The sequence below is a fragment of the Pezoporus flaviventris genome, unplaced genomic scaffold (assembly GCF_033815535.1).
Source record: "Pezoporus flaviventris isolate CSIRO_AGI_PZ_B2104156 unplaced genomic scaffold, CSIRO_AGI_Pfla_v1 ptg000083l, whole genome shotgun sequence".
In the NCBI taxonomy this organism is placed as follows: domain Eukaryota; kingdom Metazoa; phylum Chordata; class Aves; order Psittaciformes; family Psittacidae; genus Pezoporus; species Pezoporus flaviventris.
In genome coordinates, this window is record NW_026892631.1 from 3,674,808 (window position 1) to 3,691,000 (window position 16,193).

The following is a 16,193-nucleotide window of genomic DNA, read 5'->3' on the forward strand; positions in this document are numbered from 1 at the left end:
ACTTGAGAGAGTTGGTATTACATGTGTTAATAATCTTTAGGACTGAAAACCAAAGGCGGAGTCAGACTACAGGCTACAAGAAAACATCTCAAAGAGTTTGTCTCTGGCAGTAGAGGGTCTGGAGCTGAAATTACACAGAATTTGAGTGAGAAATGATACTTGGAGAATGAAAACAGAGTGTGGGAAGTCCACAGTTCATGCCATGGCTCCAAGTATTATCACATGCTTGTAAAAAGGGAGGCATGGTGAGAGTTGGTTATTTAGTACTTAGTCCAACATCTTTATAGCTGAAATCAATAAAATTCTCCCATTAATTAGACTTTGATTTTACTTCATACCTTCTTCCTACCTATGTCTAACATTGGTCTGAGCTTTTGTTGCAGTATAAACCAGAGCCCTGAGAAGAAGAGCAAGGAGAGTAAAGCAGCAGCAGTGTCTTACATCGATGGAACAGCCAAGCAGCGACCCAGCTCTCAGAGCCTTCTGGATGATTTGATACAGGTTTGAAGGAGCCCTCCGCAGTTCATAGGACTCGGAGATGCCTCCAGTAAAATCCTCAAATCCCTCTATAGTGGACCCTCCTATGAGAGCTTCATAAGAGCTGTTCAACCTGGGGGAGAGATGACAAGAGCTTTATCAGGGGCCATCTCCACCTGTAAGCATTGGCACTGCAAAAAGAAGGGTTTATTATTTAGTATCAGACATCAGTGTGACCTGGAGCACCAGCAGTAAAACCCCTTGAAACAGACAGCCGGCAATACCCTTTATGGACCTAGATAAGTAAATAACGAATGGAATGGAGGCTGCATTTGAGTGTACTGCATTGTGTCTAACACCACAACCACTTCGGCAGTCAACTTCTGCACACCAGGAGTGCTGCTCCTGCTTAGGCACCGTACTTGGCATACGCCTTCTCCAGCAGCGCGCTCCAGAACTCATTGCCTTCCTCCGAGTGCACGAAGAGCAGCTTCCCGTTCCTGGTGGGCAGCCGGTCATCCACCACGACGTCCACCCACTCCCCGTACTGCCAGAACTGATGGAAAGAAGACAGGAAAAGGTAATGGAGGCTGGTGTGCACATAATAGCTCCACGCTATTATCTTCCTATCCCTTCACCTGTCATCAGCTCCCCCTGGATAAGTCACTGTAAGGTTTTGTTCCTGTGTTGGACCCCTCTCCCTTGTAATAGAGGCAAACCCTTCTCAGCCCTGCAAAGCACTGAGCAGGCTTTTAACCTATTCAATTTTGCTGATAGGTAATATTAACAGCCACTTGTTGCACATTACACTTGGAACACTGTCTGAGCTCCTTGGTGGCGAGGCCGGAAAGCTAGTGTGTAGTAATAGCTCTAAGTGCTGGTTCCAATTCAAATCAATTCAGAGTATCCAAATCAGAATGCTCTAAAGTGCCTTTTCTTGTCTACTCTTTTAAGGCCCAATCCACAGGAAAATAAAACAACCATGCCCCTGTAAAACTGCTGCAAGGAAAGGTCACCCAAAAGGCCTCAGTAGTGCCAATCCCTTCTGAAAATACTGGGAAATGTGTGAAACATTCCTAATGCTAACTTTTTGCCTGAACTCTAGAAACACTCCATAATTTGATGCAGTCCTGAAAGGAAAGAAGATAACTCACATAATAACCCCCTCTGCTGAGATGAGCTGGTGAAAGGAATAGGTGTGGGCTCTATAACATCTGTCCTCACCAAAACATCTCCTTTATCTTTGCAGAATGAATCCATATTGCTCACACCTGAGCCTAACCTCCAGTCAAAGCAGGTTGCCTCAGCCTCAATAAACTGAGTCTACAGGTAAGGAAATCCAGGCAGAGCCACAGGGAGGGAAGGGAAGGAGAGGCAGAAGGAACCACATGAGCCTGAATTCACTCTTGACAGTTGGCAGTAACAGAGCTTGGCTTGACTCATGTGGCATGATGGTTTGGCTCAGTTTATAAACCCTGTATAGCTCACTCAGCCCTATCAGCTGTAAGACAGCAGAACCTAGCCAGTAAGCAGGTGTCATGTAGCATTATTTAACTGTGCTCTTCTTTTCTTTCCCTCTCCCCCACCAATTTCACTTAAACAGTTTAATTCTCGAATATTTAGCCTGCACACACACACAAAAACCATCCCTGGTTTATCTAAATACTAGAATTTTCCTTTTTTATTCTCAATACCCTGATCATATAGGTACCTGAAAATGAAAGATCCCGGCATAGTCCCTCTGGAAACTCTGAGCCTTGGGAACAACGCGGTACAGAATGTCTGGATTCAAAGTGAGAGAGGCAATGGCAGCCAGGAGCCAGCAGTCACCTAAAACCACATATGATACATGGCAGAGAAGTTCTTTTATAAATAAGAGTTTGCTGAGTTAAGCCTTACACCATTATATCACGCTTCTCTCTAGACTTGAATGCCAGCATTAAGAGCTTTGCAAGGTCCTGCCAGACTCAATATTGGTTCTGCAATCCGTTCTGTTTTGTTGTTTATCTCTTTTGCTCATTTTCCACCCACCCAGACTGCACAGGTATCTTGGGTCCTCTAAGGCTGATCACGGTGGTCATTTTGATGGTCTAGTTTGGGCTTTGCTATTTTGATATTTTAATGATGCTGTGAAAGCAGGCTGCTTTATCTAAGCTTGTTAATTCCCTCAGGACATCAAGAATGTAGCCAGAGAGAGAAGGCTTTTTGGGTATGTGGGTTGTAAAACCTGCTGGGCACTACAGTGTTAATGAACTGTGGTACTTTAAACCCAAGCTACCACACCTGGGAGAGGCAAGGGCCTGGAAAGTGTCCAGAAGAAGGCAAAATCTCTGGGGTGATAAAAGGATGGTGAGACTTCCTTTTCTATCTTTGGAGATGATTTGATGGATAGCAGGAAAATTTGGGTGGCTATTCTTCCTTAGCCCATTTATCAAAGGTCTGAACTGGAACCAGCACTTAGAGCTATTACTACAGATTTGCCCAAGAGCCTAATGGAAGCTGAAGTTGCCTGGGAACGCTATAAGGAGGTGAATCTCTTCTGGCCCATTCCTTGTTCTGGTGAGGATGGACACCCTCCCTGGAGGCTGTGCATCCTGCAACTGGAGCTGTTTGCAGGCTTAGTTACCTGCTTGTTGTGAATTGGAGGCTGGATAAGTAGAAGCTACTATCACATGAAAGGTGGTGCCCCTGAGAATCTAAGTGACTCCTGGGTTTCCTACAGTGCTTGCATGCTGCAAACAGTAGGAAGCACTTTTGTGATTCCATGTTATTTCTGAGGTGTGCAGAAAGTCTAGGAGAACAAAACTGCTCCAAAGGTCCATTTTCCTGGTTCCCTGTGGATTATCTGTGCCAAGACATAGTTTCTTTATGCATGTGCATATTCTGCAAAAGGAACTGGCATAATAGCTCTTGCTTCAGTGGAAATAAGCTAAGCAGAGAAACAGAGGAAGGAGTTTAGCCTGTAGCATGATTTAGTATCTTAGAGCAGCAGTTAACTCTTTCTATTGACTTGGGCTTTATGATATAGTGCCATCATGAATATAATTGTATAGGCAAGATATGGGGACTTGCTGGTGCTCATGCTCCCTGCTTCCTGTACTCACTGGGTGATACCCAGGTACTTCTTACAAGCTGAGCAACAAACAGATGTTTCCAGCTGTGCAAGCAGAGACTAGCAAGCAGCAAAGAAATGCCCTGGTGTGATGATCTGTAACTAATCACTGGAGCTGGCTCATTGGATTATGGGTACAAAAGAGTGATCTACCCAGTGTGCCAGCCACTTTCCATCCTGTACCCAGTTTTTCCCTTCTGTTTCCAATCAGTAGGGAAAACCTAGTATTAGTATATGAGGTGCTGCTTGAGCCTTGCCCCAAGATTTCTGTGTTATCTTGGCTGCCACATTCAAGAAAGAGCATTCAAGGTACAAAGGGGGAGAAAAATGTCTGGATTACCTCCTTCTCCCCCTCCACCTGCCCTTCTTATGAGAAGAGGTTGAAGTTTTGTTCTGCTCATGTTATGCAAGTGAAGTTTGAAGAGGAAGTGAGGTAGGTTGAGCAGAAAAGCTGTTTGAGCCAAGAGCTCTTACTTGAAAAGTAAGATGTCTTCTACAGGAGCACAGACAAATTAAACTAAAAGGGTTGTGATGTGTTTAAACTGGAAATGGGGAAGAGTTGCTGCTGTGTATATAGAAAAGAGAATCCAAAAGCCTCAGCCTCTAGAACAACTATGAGCAAAAACCTTAAGTTCATCTTCAACCTAATCATTTTCAAAGTTCTTTTGCATTCTGTGGGACAGGGCTCAGAACACCCGGATCTGCTTTGTATGTACTTCTTTTGGGCTTTCCTTAGTGCAGGTGTATTCCTTATGCTGTTATAATTTGTCCTTTTGCTTGGAGAGATAGCAATAATGGTGACAAGTCTGAGGAATGACTCTTCAGAGAAGGAAGATGAAAAACCTTATAAAGTTACAAATTAAGCCCCCATTTTCTCCACTACCCCAGACTTTCTTGCTGCCCTGGCTGTTCCTGACATGCTGTGGAGCACAGAAGGTTGCAGGGTGGTGGTCCTGGTGTCCCTGTGGTGTCGCTCCACTCATGGTGAGACTAGAGAAGGTCTGCAGCAGTGACGAGTTGGTGCTTTCCCAATGTGCAATACCTGTAAGGGTTTCCCCTTTCTGGTCCAGGCTAGGTTTTTACAGCCAGTGAAGGGGAAACTACTCTGGGCTTTGCTGAGGATGGTGTATGATTAATGCACAATCAGGCAGAAGAGTCAGTGAAATAAGACGGATTTCCTTAAATACGCTATTTACTTCCCTGACTCGGAGCTAAACAACTCCAGAATCTCAACTCCATAAGATGCCAAATGCAGCGTGAAATCCTTTACAACTATCTTACAGTATGAATTAACTTCTTGGCATCTGGGAGGATGAGTGACATCGGCGCTTCTGCCTCCTGCAAGCACACCATGCAATCTAACTTCCTAGGGAAGCACTACGGGCAAGTCTGCTCAAAGTACGCATGGAAAGAAATGTGTTGGAAAAGTTGAGTTGGGAAAATATGCAGAGTCCTATCTCTAAACCTTGCTTGGGAGCCTAATATCTTTGGCTGAGCTTGTGGCTGAACAAGGATCAACCATGCGCTCCAAAAGGAACCAGCTGGGAATCGGCTGCTGTGCAGTAACTTGATAAAAATGAAGGTTTGCATGGGGTGCCTAGGAGCACATGGTTTGGGAACATATTTATATACAAGTGATGCATGACATTCAAGCTCCTGTGACGAATTAAAGAGGATGCAGGAATCAAAGAGCTTCCAGCATGGAGCCTAAACTGCGCAAGTTGCCTCTTATCTTCTTGTACACCACAATGGGATCCTGGCCTATTAATAAGTTTTCTCAGCTCTACTGGATAATGTATTGCCAGTTCTAAAAGAGCACAAGTTGACAGTACATGTTCCCTTCTTCAAAGTTCAGCAGCATTTTGCCAGCAGGAAAGTTCAGTTTTGTTTGCGGCTGTGCCTACAGGACAGTGCAGAAGCGCAAGCTCCCTAGAAAGGCAGCTTGTGTAGGACAACTCAAACTTGCCCTGACTCAGCTGCAGGTTGTGAGTAATGTTTCAAACTGTGAGGAAACTATTTGATTCCTTTCCTAAAAAGTTAGTTTTTGAAGGAAGAGGAAAAATGAGGCCAATTGGCCAATGAATTAAATATTTAATTAGAATGTATTTCCAATCCAGTTATAGTCAGAAGAATGCCAATATCAGAAAGCATTTCTGCTCACTGTATGTTTGAAGTCGTAGCCTTTCAGCTTATAGAAATGAATTTTTAACAAAGTTTTCTCACCATTAGCCCTGCAAGTCTAAATCACCTAGAGGCACATACACTGCTTTGTGTTCAGCCTCATATTTAATGAACAGAACTTTCAGACAAGTGCCAATTACAGTGTTTACCATTGCTGCTGAATGTGCTAAAAAGGAGCCAGCTCGATTCCTGGACCTGAAGTAATTTATAGTGTCGGTAACATACAGTATTTATTTATTTATTTATTTATAGATTGGAATAAGCATTTTTGACCTTGAGTTTTTGGTGGAAAGGGTTAATGTGAAGCCTCACTCTGCGTGTGTGCATATATATACATATATATCCACATGATCTTGGAGAATTACTGTGTCTTAGTGTGCCTGAAATAAGATCACTTGCTGCTCGCAGATGTACGGAGGTGGCTCGTGTTCTCAGTGCTACGCAAGCACCTCCTGGTTTAGAGAGATAATCGAATTGCTGCAGAGAATTCCGAATCCTCAGTGACCTGGGAGCTGAGTGACTCCTCTGTATTGATGATGTTTACCCAAGCATGCTGCACTCGCAGAGGCCAGAAAATAAATGAGAAATCTGATTAGTTTCAGTTGCTACAGAGCCATGCTCGGTTTCTGGTTTAGCTATCATCAAAGTGTCTAGACACAGAGCATATAAACTCTTCAGTGACCTGGTGATGGTGAGTTTCAGCTAAAACTCCAAGTGCCTGGTTCAAAGATCTAACTGGACAGTAGAATCATAGAATGGTTTGGGTTGGGAAGGACCTTAAGATCATCCTGTTCCAATCACCTGCCATGGGCAGGGATGCCTCACCACAGACCATGTTGCCCAAGGCTTCTGTCTGGCCTTGACGGAAGTATCTCTCTCCAGACTGTACTCTGGCTTCTTGCTATTTCAGAAGGTGTTCAGAAGGAACCCAAATACACTACTGTGTCTCTTGCTTCTCTGTTTGTCAAGCAGATTTGATTCTCAGCTTTATTTTTCACTGGAAGCCCTTCTTCATAGCTCATAAACCTAGCAGACATCAAAGAAGCGCATACAGCTTTATAATTTCTGGCAGTAAAGGTTGTTCCTGTTTTGACATTTCTAAAGAAGGCTTCCTGAATTTTTCTATGGAAATGAATGAAGCTCTGCAGCTGTGTACAGAAAGGCAAAGGAGCATCCAGGAAAGGAACAGCTTTTCTTCTCTTTGGGGTCTCAGAGTTGTCAGTGAATATATTTTTCAAGATTTAGGGCATGTAGAACAAGGAACATGGGACTGAACATCAGAAGACATATTAATGTCTATAGCAAAATAAATGAACAAACCCAGAACTACTAAGCACTTTCCTGCCTATAGGAGCTCCAAAGGCTCACTCAGAAGGTGTCAGATTTATCTCAGAACTATCAGGCTTTGGTTTGTTCTCCAGTCTACCCATAATCTTCTCAGAGCTGCCCTTAAGACACAAACAAAGCATGGATGCGGTGGGCTCCTCAGCTGGTGTGAACTGGTGCATCTGCACTGGCTTCAGGGGACTTCTTGACAGCCCAGGCCAAGGGAACTGCAGTGTCTGGAGTACCCTCTGAGCCTCCTTCAGGACAAAAGGTGCCCATGAATATGAACAGCGTGGATCTGGAAAGCCAATATTAAACTGAGAGGGTTTGAGTGTGTTTTATATTATTTAAGTTAAATTTATGCCACCTGCTTCTTGAACTTCTGCAAACAGTTCTGGGGTTTAACTTGCTCAAATAGCTGCAAGAAATCCTCATAAGTCACCTTTAATAACTGAGACTATGTGACTGCATTGCAAGCTGTTACTAGGCTATCAAAAAGACACGGTTCAAAGAACATTTAAAATATTTCCTCTTTCAAGTTCCCATCAAACTTCCCAAGCTGATATTCATCTAGCTTACACTGTTGTCAAAGAAATAAGTTTAATGGAGTGAGACTAACTCTGGGTTTTCTTGTTCCTTTTGTTCATATAAGCCCAGACCTGCAGTGTTAATTTTTATTCTTTTTTTTTTTTTTTAAGAAAAGAAACGTATCTGAGAAGATTATTAAAAACAGGCTGTATTTCCCTAAAGTACTTGTTAACAGGTCACATACGGGCCTTATGTAAATATGTAATCAGGGTTCATTTCAATGCAAGTGTTTTACGTGAGGGCTTCAGTAAAAGGACTTTGATATTCAAGGTACTGGGTCAAATAACAAAAAAACATAGCATGCCTCAGAGATGCAAAGCAAACACCTGAGCATTAGAGGGAAAGTACCGTGCCTGAAGTTTATTTCTGTGAAGGGTCAGTGCATGTAAAAGTGAATGTAAGCAGCCTTGCAGAGAAAGTTGGGGCTGTTCAGCCTGGAGAAGAGGAGGCTGCATGGAGACCTTATAGCAGCTTCCAGGATCTGAAGGGGGCCTACAAGGATGCTGAAGAGGGACTCTTTATCAGGGACTATAGCAATAGGACAAGGGGTGATGGGTTCAAACTGAAACAGGGGAAGTTCAGGTTAGATCTAAGGAAGAAGTTCTTTACTGTGAGGGTGGTGAGGCACGGGAATGGGTTGCCCAGGGAGGCTGTGAATGCTCCATCCCTGGCAGTGTTCAAGGCCAGGTTGGACAGAGCCTTGGGTGACATGGTCTAGTATGAGGTGTCCCTGCCCATGGCAGGGGGTTGGAATGAGGTGATCTTAAGGTCCTTTCCAACCCAAACCAGTCTGTGATTCTATGATTCTATCTTTGATTGTTTTATTTTTGAGAAAGCAAGAGAAAAGGAAGCTCCTAACAAAAGGAGATTTGGGGGTTTTCTTCTAGGTTAAGGGATAGCTTTCAGGACTAGCACTTGGGGTACTGCCCACCAAAGGTTGGCTTGGGAAAGCCTAGAGCCAGGCACTGGCCCCAGATTCAGAGGTCTGGGTACAGTACTGCTAGTTAGTTTGTGGATTTTGGCACTGCTCTCTAATGAAAGCCCATTTAGCACAGAGGACTGGGACTCCACAGAGACATCCAGGAGGTGACAGAAATCAAAAGAGAGGCTCAGGGTATTTGCATTCAGTTTTTAGGCTCAACACAAATAATGCATTGACCTCTTCTAGTTTAAGGGCAGGGTAATATTCTTCAGTTCTTTAGCTTGTAAACTGTCAAGGAAAATGAGGTTTTACTTTAGGCATACAATCTTTTATATATATATATGTATATATACACACAATTATAGAAACTTCCCAAATTGGAGGTGACAAGAAATGTCACTTTTATTACTTACCTGAACCATTCCCCTAAAACACGGTAAGTGATTTCCCCATCCTCTATTCCAGTATCCACCGAATAAATACTCTGGAGGAAGTGTACGGTTGGGCACCTTATTTTTAGCATTTGGAGCACAAGCCCACACACCAGGGAATTTTTTAGCAATTGCTTTAATGGTGCTCTGTTTACAGGACCAGCATCGGTATTATTTATTGCCAATGACTTGCAGAAATTGTTTGTATCTCATTTGCACAATGGATGGGCTAGAAGACCAGTAAGGTCAGGAGTACTGCAGTAAGCAGCACAGGAGGGAGAAAGGCAGTTTCTCTGGGTCTAATCTATCAAATTCTCATTACAACAGCTTCAGCCTTCCCGCCTCTATATGCAGTCAGGGGAGGTTGCTGCTGCTGTCTTCTGGAGCTGGATCTTATCAGCGAGGCAGGCAGGCAAGGAGGCTGCGGCAGCAGCTATTCAAAGGGGGGATAAAGCTCCCTTCTGGCTACTTGCATAGGAGCTCTGTTTAGACAAAGGCAGAGCTTGGAACAATTTGCTTATGGATGCTATTACAAAGTTTACATGCTCTGTTCCTTTTTTACAATGCAGTGCTTGTTTGTAACTCACACCTGCAAGCAGATGGGCTATCCTGCTTGGCATGAAATGGCACGTCATAGCCCCAGCCCCTGGACTAAACCAGTTCCTGCTCTGCTCCTTGGCTGTGTATTTGTTTTGTGTGAAACTAAGGCTGGAGCTTTCTCTGCCTCCCAAACAACTAGGCTGCAGGGTGAACCTTCCCCAGTGTCCCTTGTTCCCTGAGTCTTTGGAGCTGCTCTTGCTGCAAAGGACATGAAGCCCACTCTCTTGCTTCAGGGTAAGTACTGTCATGATTAGGTTGGTGTCCAGCTCTGCCTCAAGAGGTGAAAAGCAAGCCAGTCTTCTCCCCACAATGGGATAAGTAGCTTCCTACCTCCAGGAAATGGTTTGATGTCTCCCAGGTTTGACATAGCTCTTACAAGCCCGCATATACACTGTCTCGGGCAGCAATGCATGAGTCCCCTTCTTAGGTATCTGCCTCTCTCCATGCTATGTCTCGGAGACAGCCAGTAAAATAGTCAGTGTATGAGGAATTTTTAAGTGAAGCTGAATTTCTGTTTCTTCTCCCAAAGCTGAATTCAGAAGTGCTGTACATACCCAGCTCTCCTTGGCAGACATCTGTCCGAGTAGCTCCTCCAACTATAAACTGAGGGTTGGCGCACAACTCCTGAAAGACACATTTTCAAAGCATAGAATCATAGAATAATTAGGGTTGGAAAGGACCTTAAGATCACCTCGTTCCAACCCCCCTGCCATGGGCAGGGACACCTCATACTAGACCATATCACCCAAGGCCTCGTCCAACCTGGTCTTGAACACTGCCAGGGATGGAGCATTCACAACCTCCCTGGGCAACCCATTCCAGTGCCTCACCACCCTAACAGGAAAGAACTTCCTCCTTATATCCAATCTAAACTTCCCCTGATAAGTTTTAACCCCTTGTCCTATCACTAGTCTCTAATGAAGAATCCCTCTCCAGAGGTGAAACTTCAACCTCAGCATTTACATCTTATTTTACCTTGATGTGGTTTTGGCTCAGTGCAAATGAGTTTGCAATCATTGCTGCTGGCTCTGGAGCTGTGCTGAGTTTCCACTGCCATTGGCATGAAGGATGTTCCCCTACTTTCTGGGAGACCAGCCACACCAATGCTTTTATTAGAGACCCCCTTTTCCTCTTGGCGCTTTGGGGCCAGCCAAGCAGGTTATGGCAATGACTGTCCCTCTTACACCAACTCAGAAGCCTCCAACAATTCATGCCCTGAATTAGGAAGTTAATATTGTCTCTTTAGAGACAAAAGCCTTCCCTCTCTCCTCAGTGTTTTCCATGAGCTTCTGGATGGCAGCAAGAGGCAGTTTATAGGAAGCCTAACTTGGCAAGCAGGGTGAAGGAAGGCTTAGGCAGTCACTAGCTCTCCCAGGGAACAGCAGTTGTCAGCATGAGCATCCAGTGGGGCAACCCAGAACTTCTTGTGCATGATGAAGATCCAGTTTGTGACTCTCCCTTTGCAATAGGTGTGATCTCAACTGCATCCTTTTTGCTTTTGTGGGTTCTCAGGTGGTCAGCTGCCTCAGTGGATAGGAGCTGTGAGGGTACCTCCCTCCAAAGCGGTATACCTGGCGGCAGTCAGTTGTCTGCAACTGATTTCTCACCCTTCGTCCTTTCTGAGCCACTGCAGCGTGCCTCATACACCTTGCACGTAACAGCATTTCCACCTTCTCCCTTTCTATAAGCCCACTGTTGAAATCAGAAGGTAAGTCCTTGATGGCAGAGTGTCTAACATTCACTGTCTGCACACGGTAGTCACAGCCTGGGGATAATGGCCTTAGTGGATATCTAATTTTCAGGGGTGTTCCTCCATCAGGTCTCCTCCAGATTGCTCTCTGGGTCCTGCTGCCTGTTTCAAATGCAGGCAGGCAAGTGAACAGTGACCCCATCAGCCTGCAATCACAGGAGGAGAGTTTGTGACTGTGTCTCTGCCTGCAGCAGGCACAGCTTTGCTCTTGCATGGGGAGCCCAAGTCCAATTTACTGAGTTTTCTGAGGCTGCCCTTTGCCCAGGGTCAGCAAAGCCAAGGGGCACATCCAGGGTACTTGTTGCTGAAACATCCAGGAGCCAGAGAGAGGTGCTGAGGGACAAACAGGGCTGCCAGCACAGAAACTTGAAGTTCTTAAACCTGAAATCTTCTGCTTCCCATTTTTCAGGTGAAAAACATTATAAGAATGCAAGCCTTGATATTTTCCCTGCTTCTCACTTTCCCCCATCAGAGGAAGAGAAGTCATTTGGGGGTTTCCTTCCTTCCTGTTTCTCAGTTTTACTTGATATCAAGAGGCAAAACAACAAAGGAGGAGCAAAGTAGGGACAGAAAGAAATGACTGGAAAATGTGTGCGCAGAAAAATCTCCAAAGCCTTGATTTTGTGTTGGCTTTTTTTTAACAAAAAAAAAAAAAAAAAAAACAACAAAAAACCCAAAAAACAGCATCTAATCTTTTCTGATAAAAATGACTTTTTCAAATGTAAGGCTTTTTTTAGGATAAAACAGCACTAACAGTTCTGGTCAGTTGTTCTTTAACTGTTATAGGTAGCTTGAAGAGAGCAAGAGGATTTTGTTTAAGTATTAGCCTGCTTTCCTGGGGTGCGCAGTGGGAAGACATTGGTGTAGGTACTGTTACAATTGGTCCATGGCTCCTGGGGTGCCTTGTGTTCTGTCTGGATACACATGGAGCTTTTGTACCCAGCTCTGGGTTGCACCCTGAACTTGTAGCTCTGTGTGGAGATAGATAGGATGAACAGGGAGGAAGCAGGTTCCCATGAAGCAGTTATAGGATTCCTTGCTTTATAAAGAGTTTAGAAGGTGCTGATTTCTTTTTTCCCTATCCCTTTTTCAACCTAGCATCTGCTACAGCAAGATAGAAGAAAAAAAAAAAAAACATACAGATAGTGGATATTCATGGATATTCACCACTGATTTAGCATGGATGTCCAGGTGGAATCTTATTAGATCTGAACCCAGTAAAACAGGTAGTTATAAAGCCCTCTTACCGTGGGGCGCTTCCAGACTATCCCCTGGGTTTTGAAGGAATACGGTCCCAGATCTCGGTAGCCCAGTGTGGAAGGACAAGCTGGGAACTCCTCATCCTTGAACAGAGTGCCAGCCTGCAGGCACTGCTGCTTCAGGGCTTCGTAGTCCTGCTTCAAATACTTGATGGCATTCCTGTTGGATCCCAGCCCATCTGCAGCCGCTCTTTCTTGGCACAGCCTCGCTGCAACCCTGGACATGACTGGCCACCTTCCTGGCTCTGTCTTTGCCTCCTGGGCAAGAGGAGGTGAATACAGGCAGGTAACAGGCTTGGGTGGAGCTGGCGGCTGCTCTAAGTGCTCCAACAGCCCTGGAGGGAGGAGGCACCAGGAAAGCAAATATGTACCTAAGATGTACTACTTGAGACATGGAGGCTGGGGGCTGCTGCTGGGACTGTGGCACTGCCTTGTGTTACTCCCACCTTGTTTGCTTTTTTCTGCCCCTTTTAAAGATACGCTTCTAACAAGGAGCAAGGGAAAAAACAGTGGTTTTGCAGACACACCTATTTACACATGGGAAGGAATTGTATGTGTTCAGTGTGCTGAAAGTCAGGTCTGAGTCCAGGTGAAGATGATTTTAAACTCCTTTCCTTCCTTCTGAGATCAGGCTCTATAGTGTTGGAGGGTTACACAGCCACAAAGCCTGAAGCTGGGTATCTATTGCTGCAGCTTACCTGGCTATGGAGGCACCACCGAGTTTTAAAGTTGAAAAGCTGAACCCACTTCTGGCTTAAGTGATCTTTAAACAAAAAAGTAAAATCTCTTTGGTACTCCCAAAGCAGTATCATTTCAGGAGTTAATTTATTAGCAATTAAAGGTATGAGCTTGACAGAGCTAGAGATGGACCCTTGGCTGTATGACCTGCAGAGGGCAAGGATATGGTTCTAGCCTAGGCCAGAAATGGAGAGTTGTATCACCAGATAAGGAGGCAAGCTGGTAACGCCTGCTCCCCATCTCCAGTGTGACCATGGCTGAAAGTCACTGTACCTTCCCCATCTATAAAAATGAGTCTTATCTTGGCTAGTGAGAAGTTAACCATCATGTTTACAGTCTTTCGGTGGTGCTTCCTGCACATAAAATATTTACAAGCAGAAAATAAAGCAAGCTTCAGGTGCAGAAGGCTTTTTAAACCTTAAAAAAACAGTGATTCCTGTTCTTGTAGTGGGAAACCTCCAAGTTTCTACCCTGGCAGCCCCAGAGGTGCACATCTCCTTGGCAAGGTGGCTGCAAGTGTCTGTAGGTTCAAAAACTGAAGCAGGAGCAATTTTCCATGGAGCATAGCTGCTCTCTGCTGTCTTCCTATTTAATGGTCAGGTTTCCCCAGCAAAGTCCCCTGCGTGTCAAGCTAAGAGCTGGGGAAACAGCAGTTTTGTTTGCCAGAGAGGATGTTTGATGACTACCCCTTGGTAAGTTTAGAGAGAAGGTGTGGGGAAGGGAAGAGGGAATTTTTAAGGACCGAAACCTGTTGAGATAAGGAGTCCAAACAGAGGCTAGCCAGGTTGCTTGTCTGCAAATATTTGAAGAGTGTGAATGCAAAAGAGGAAACGAAATGACTTGGCCAGTTCCAGGTGGGCACAGGTAGAGAAGGCTGGGCTGAGGGTGTTACTATACTGGTTATCCTCAAATTCAATTAATGCTGTTGAAATTGAGTAAAGGATGAGGATGGCCAGAATTTCAGCTCTCATTTCATTTCAGGTCTCATTTCATTTCAGTACTTCTAGGTGATCCCATGTACTGAACCAGAGTGAAGAGTGGAATCATAAACGGTTGAGGGCAGGGGTTCTTTCTTTCTAGAATGCATATAGGCCCACTCAGAGGTACCCATTTTCTCTGCTCATGAGGCAGAACTCTGCTTGCTTTCCCTCCCTGCACTAGCCTCTTGTGCTGAAGTTTCCTCTCTTCCTCTGGTCCAGAGGCATGTTCCCACTTTGCTGTAATTTCTCTAAGCTGCAAGCTCTGGCAATGCTGTTCATGGATCCGGGGCATTTGGCTCAGGAATCTTTTGTTCCCCATGTACTCCTTAGACATACAGTTGATACCCTGTGTGCTCTGTAACTCCAGTTGCTACCCGGCACAAGTGGGCACAGAAGGGGTGAACCCTTGTCCATCATCACCAGTGTGTTAAGGTGTGATACAGAGGAAACACAATCAGATTTCAATCCTCATAACGCTCCAATAAAATGTGCCATAGGATTTTTTACTGCGCTATCTACCTCACATTTGGGAAGAGGCTAAGGACAACCATTTTCTCTGGTGAAGGCCTGCACTAGCTCAGCACCCAGTGTGCTCACCACAACCGTCTGTTCCTAGTGATCAGCAGTACAGAGCTCCACATTGATTTCCAAGCTTGATTAGTGGCAGCATGATTTGCGTAGAAAGTGATACACAAGCACCATCTAGAGGATACAGAGAAGAGGAAAATGTTGTGACTGTAGCTGGCTACAGCAACAAATGACAGTTGTACCATGGGGGGAAAGTTCTCAGGTTCCCCGTGATTCCCAGAAACTGCTGCTGAAGGCATTAATCCCAAGGGAAACAGCAATGGGATAAAAAGTTATAACAGTTACACAGATTTTTGTTCCTTTTAGGATTTCCATGGTTTTGCCTGGTTCTTCCTGCTTTCCTTCCCCTCTCCCCCTTTCTTGATGACAGCAAGATGAGAGAAATGGCAAAGAACCAAAGAAACCATCATCCTGGTTTCAAAGTCTGCAAATTTTATGAACTCAAGACTGTTCTGTGTCTGTGGAAACCTTTTAGAAGAAAATAACCACCAATTTTCTAGCTACATTTTTGCTGTAGTGTGTTAGAAATGAAATGGCTCTCCTGCACTGCACCACTTTGCTAATGAGATTTAAAGCCGCTTAGCTGTATTGTAGACCCTGCAGCGTGGAAAGGGATTAGTTTGATTTAGAATGCTTGCCTTCCCCTAATCTAGATGTATGGGCATCTACCTACCCTATTACTGTGAAAATGGAGTAACTAGTAATAGGCACACTAGTGTGAGCTATGACAGGTCCTAAATGTTTGTCTATAAGATTATTCTTCTAGAGGTTGCAATAATTTACCTAAATGTTTGGGGAAGCAGCGGTTGTTACAGGCTGCAGCTTAGTGGGTTCCCTAAAGGGAAAAGCATCTGAAATTAGCCATGATCCTGTTCATTTGTTTTATAAAAGCCAGAAAAGTGTTGGTGCCTGATGAGGAGGAAGATGGCATTCTGCAGCGGTAATGCCTGCACCCCAGGAGTGAAGCTCCATAACACAACCACGCTGATCCACGAGTGGTTCTTCAGCACCATAAGGAGCTAGGAAGGGTGGATGCATTTTGCAGGATGACCCAGGTACAGGGCAGAGCAGCCCTGAGCTACTCACAACTGCTGACAGTGGCATAAAGAAGAAGCCCATCCTGCCTGAGACTCCAGGCTGAGAGTGGCAGCTGGATGCTCCTTATCAGCAACCAGCACGAGCTGCTGCAAAAACAGCTGAAAACACTTTACTTGCAAAATGTGACTTTTTTTGAAGAGCTG

At 44.8% G+C, this 16,193-nt stretch overlaps 1 protein-coding gene across 3 annotated transcripts in view; it reads right to left on the reverse strand.

Annotated features, from left to right (window-relative positions):
- Positions 1-12,980, reverse strand: part of CAPN8 (calpain 8) — a 30,213-nt gene extending 17,233 nt beyond the window's left edge. The window contains exons 1-5 of one of the 3 annotated variants that reach the window (XM_061475353.1): positions 12,635-12,973; positions 10,192-10,261; positions 2,189-2,307; positions 900-1,033; positions 442-610 (exon numbers count right to left, since the gene is read on the reverse strand). In XM_061475353.1, the coding sequence (XP_061331337.1) occupies positions 442-610; positions 900-1,033; positions 2,189-2,307; positions 10,192-10,261; positions 12,635-12,871 (729 nt within the window). In that variant the 5' untranslated portion in view covers positions 12,872-12,973. Of the gene's footprint in view, positions 1-441; positions 611-899; positions 1,034-2,188; positions 2,308-10,191; positions 10,262-12,634 lie in introns of all 3 variants that reach the window. The other 2 variants (XM_061475351.1, XM_061475354.1) reach the window with 2 other exon arrangements.
- Positions 12,981-16,193: the final 3,213 nt, after the last annotated feature.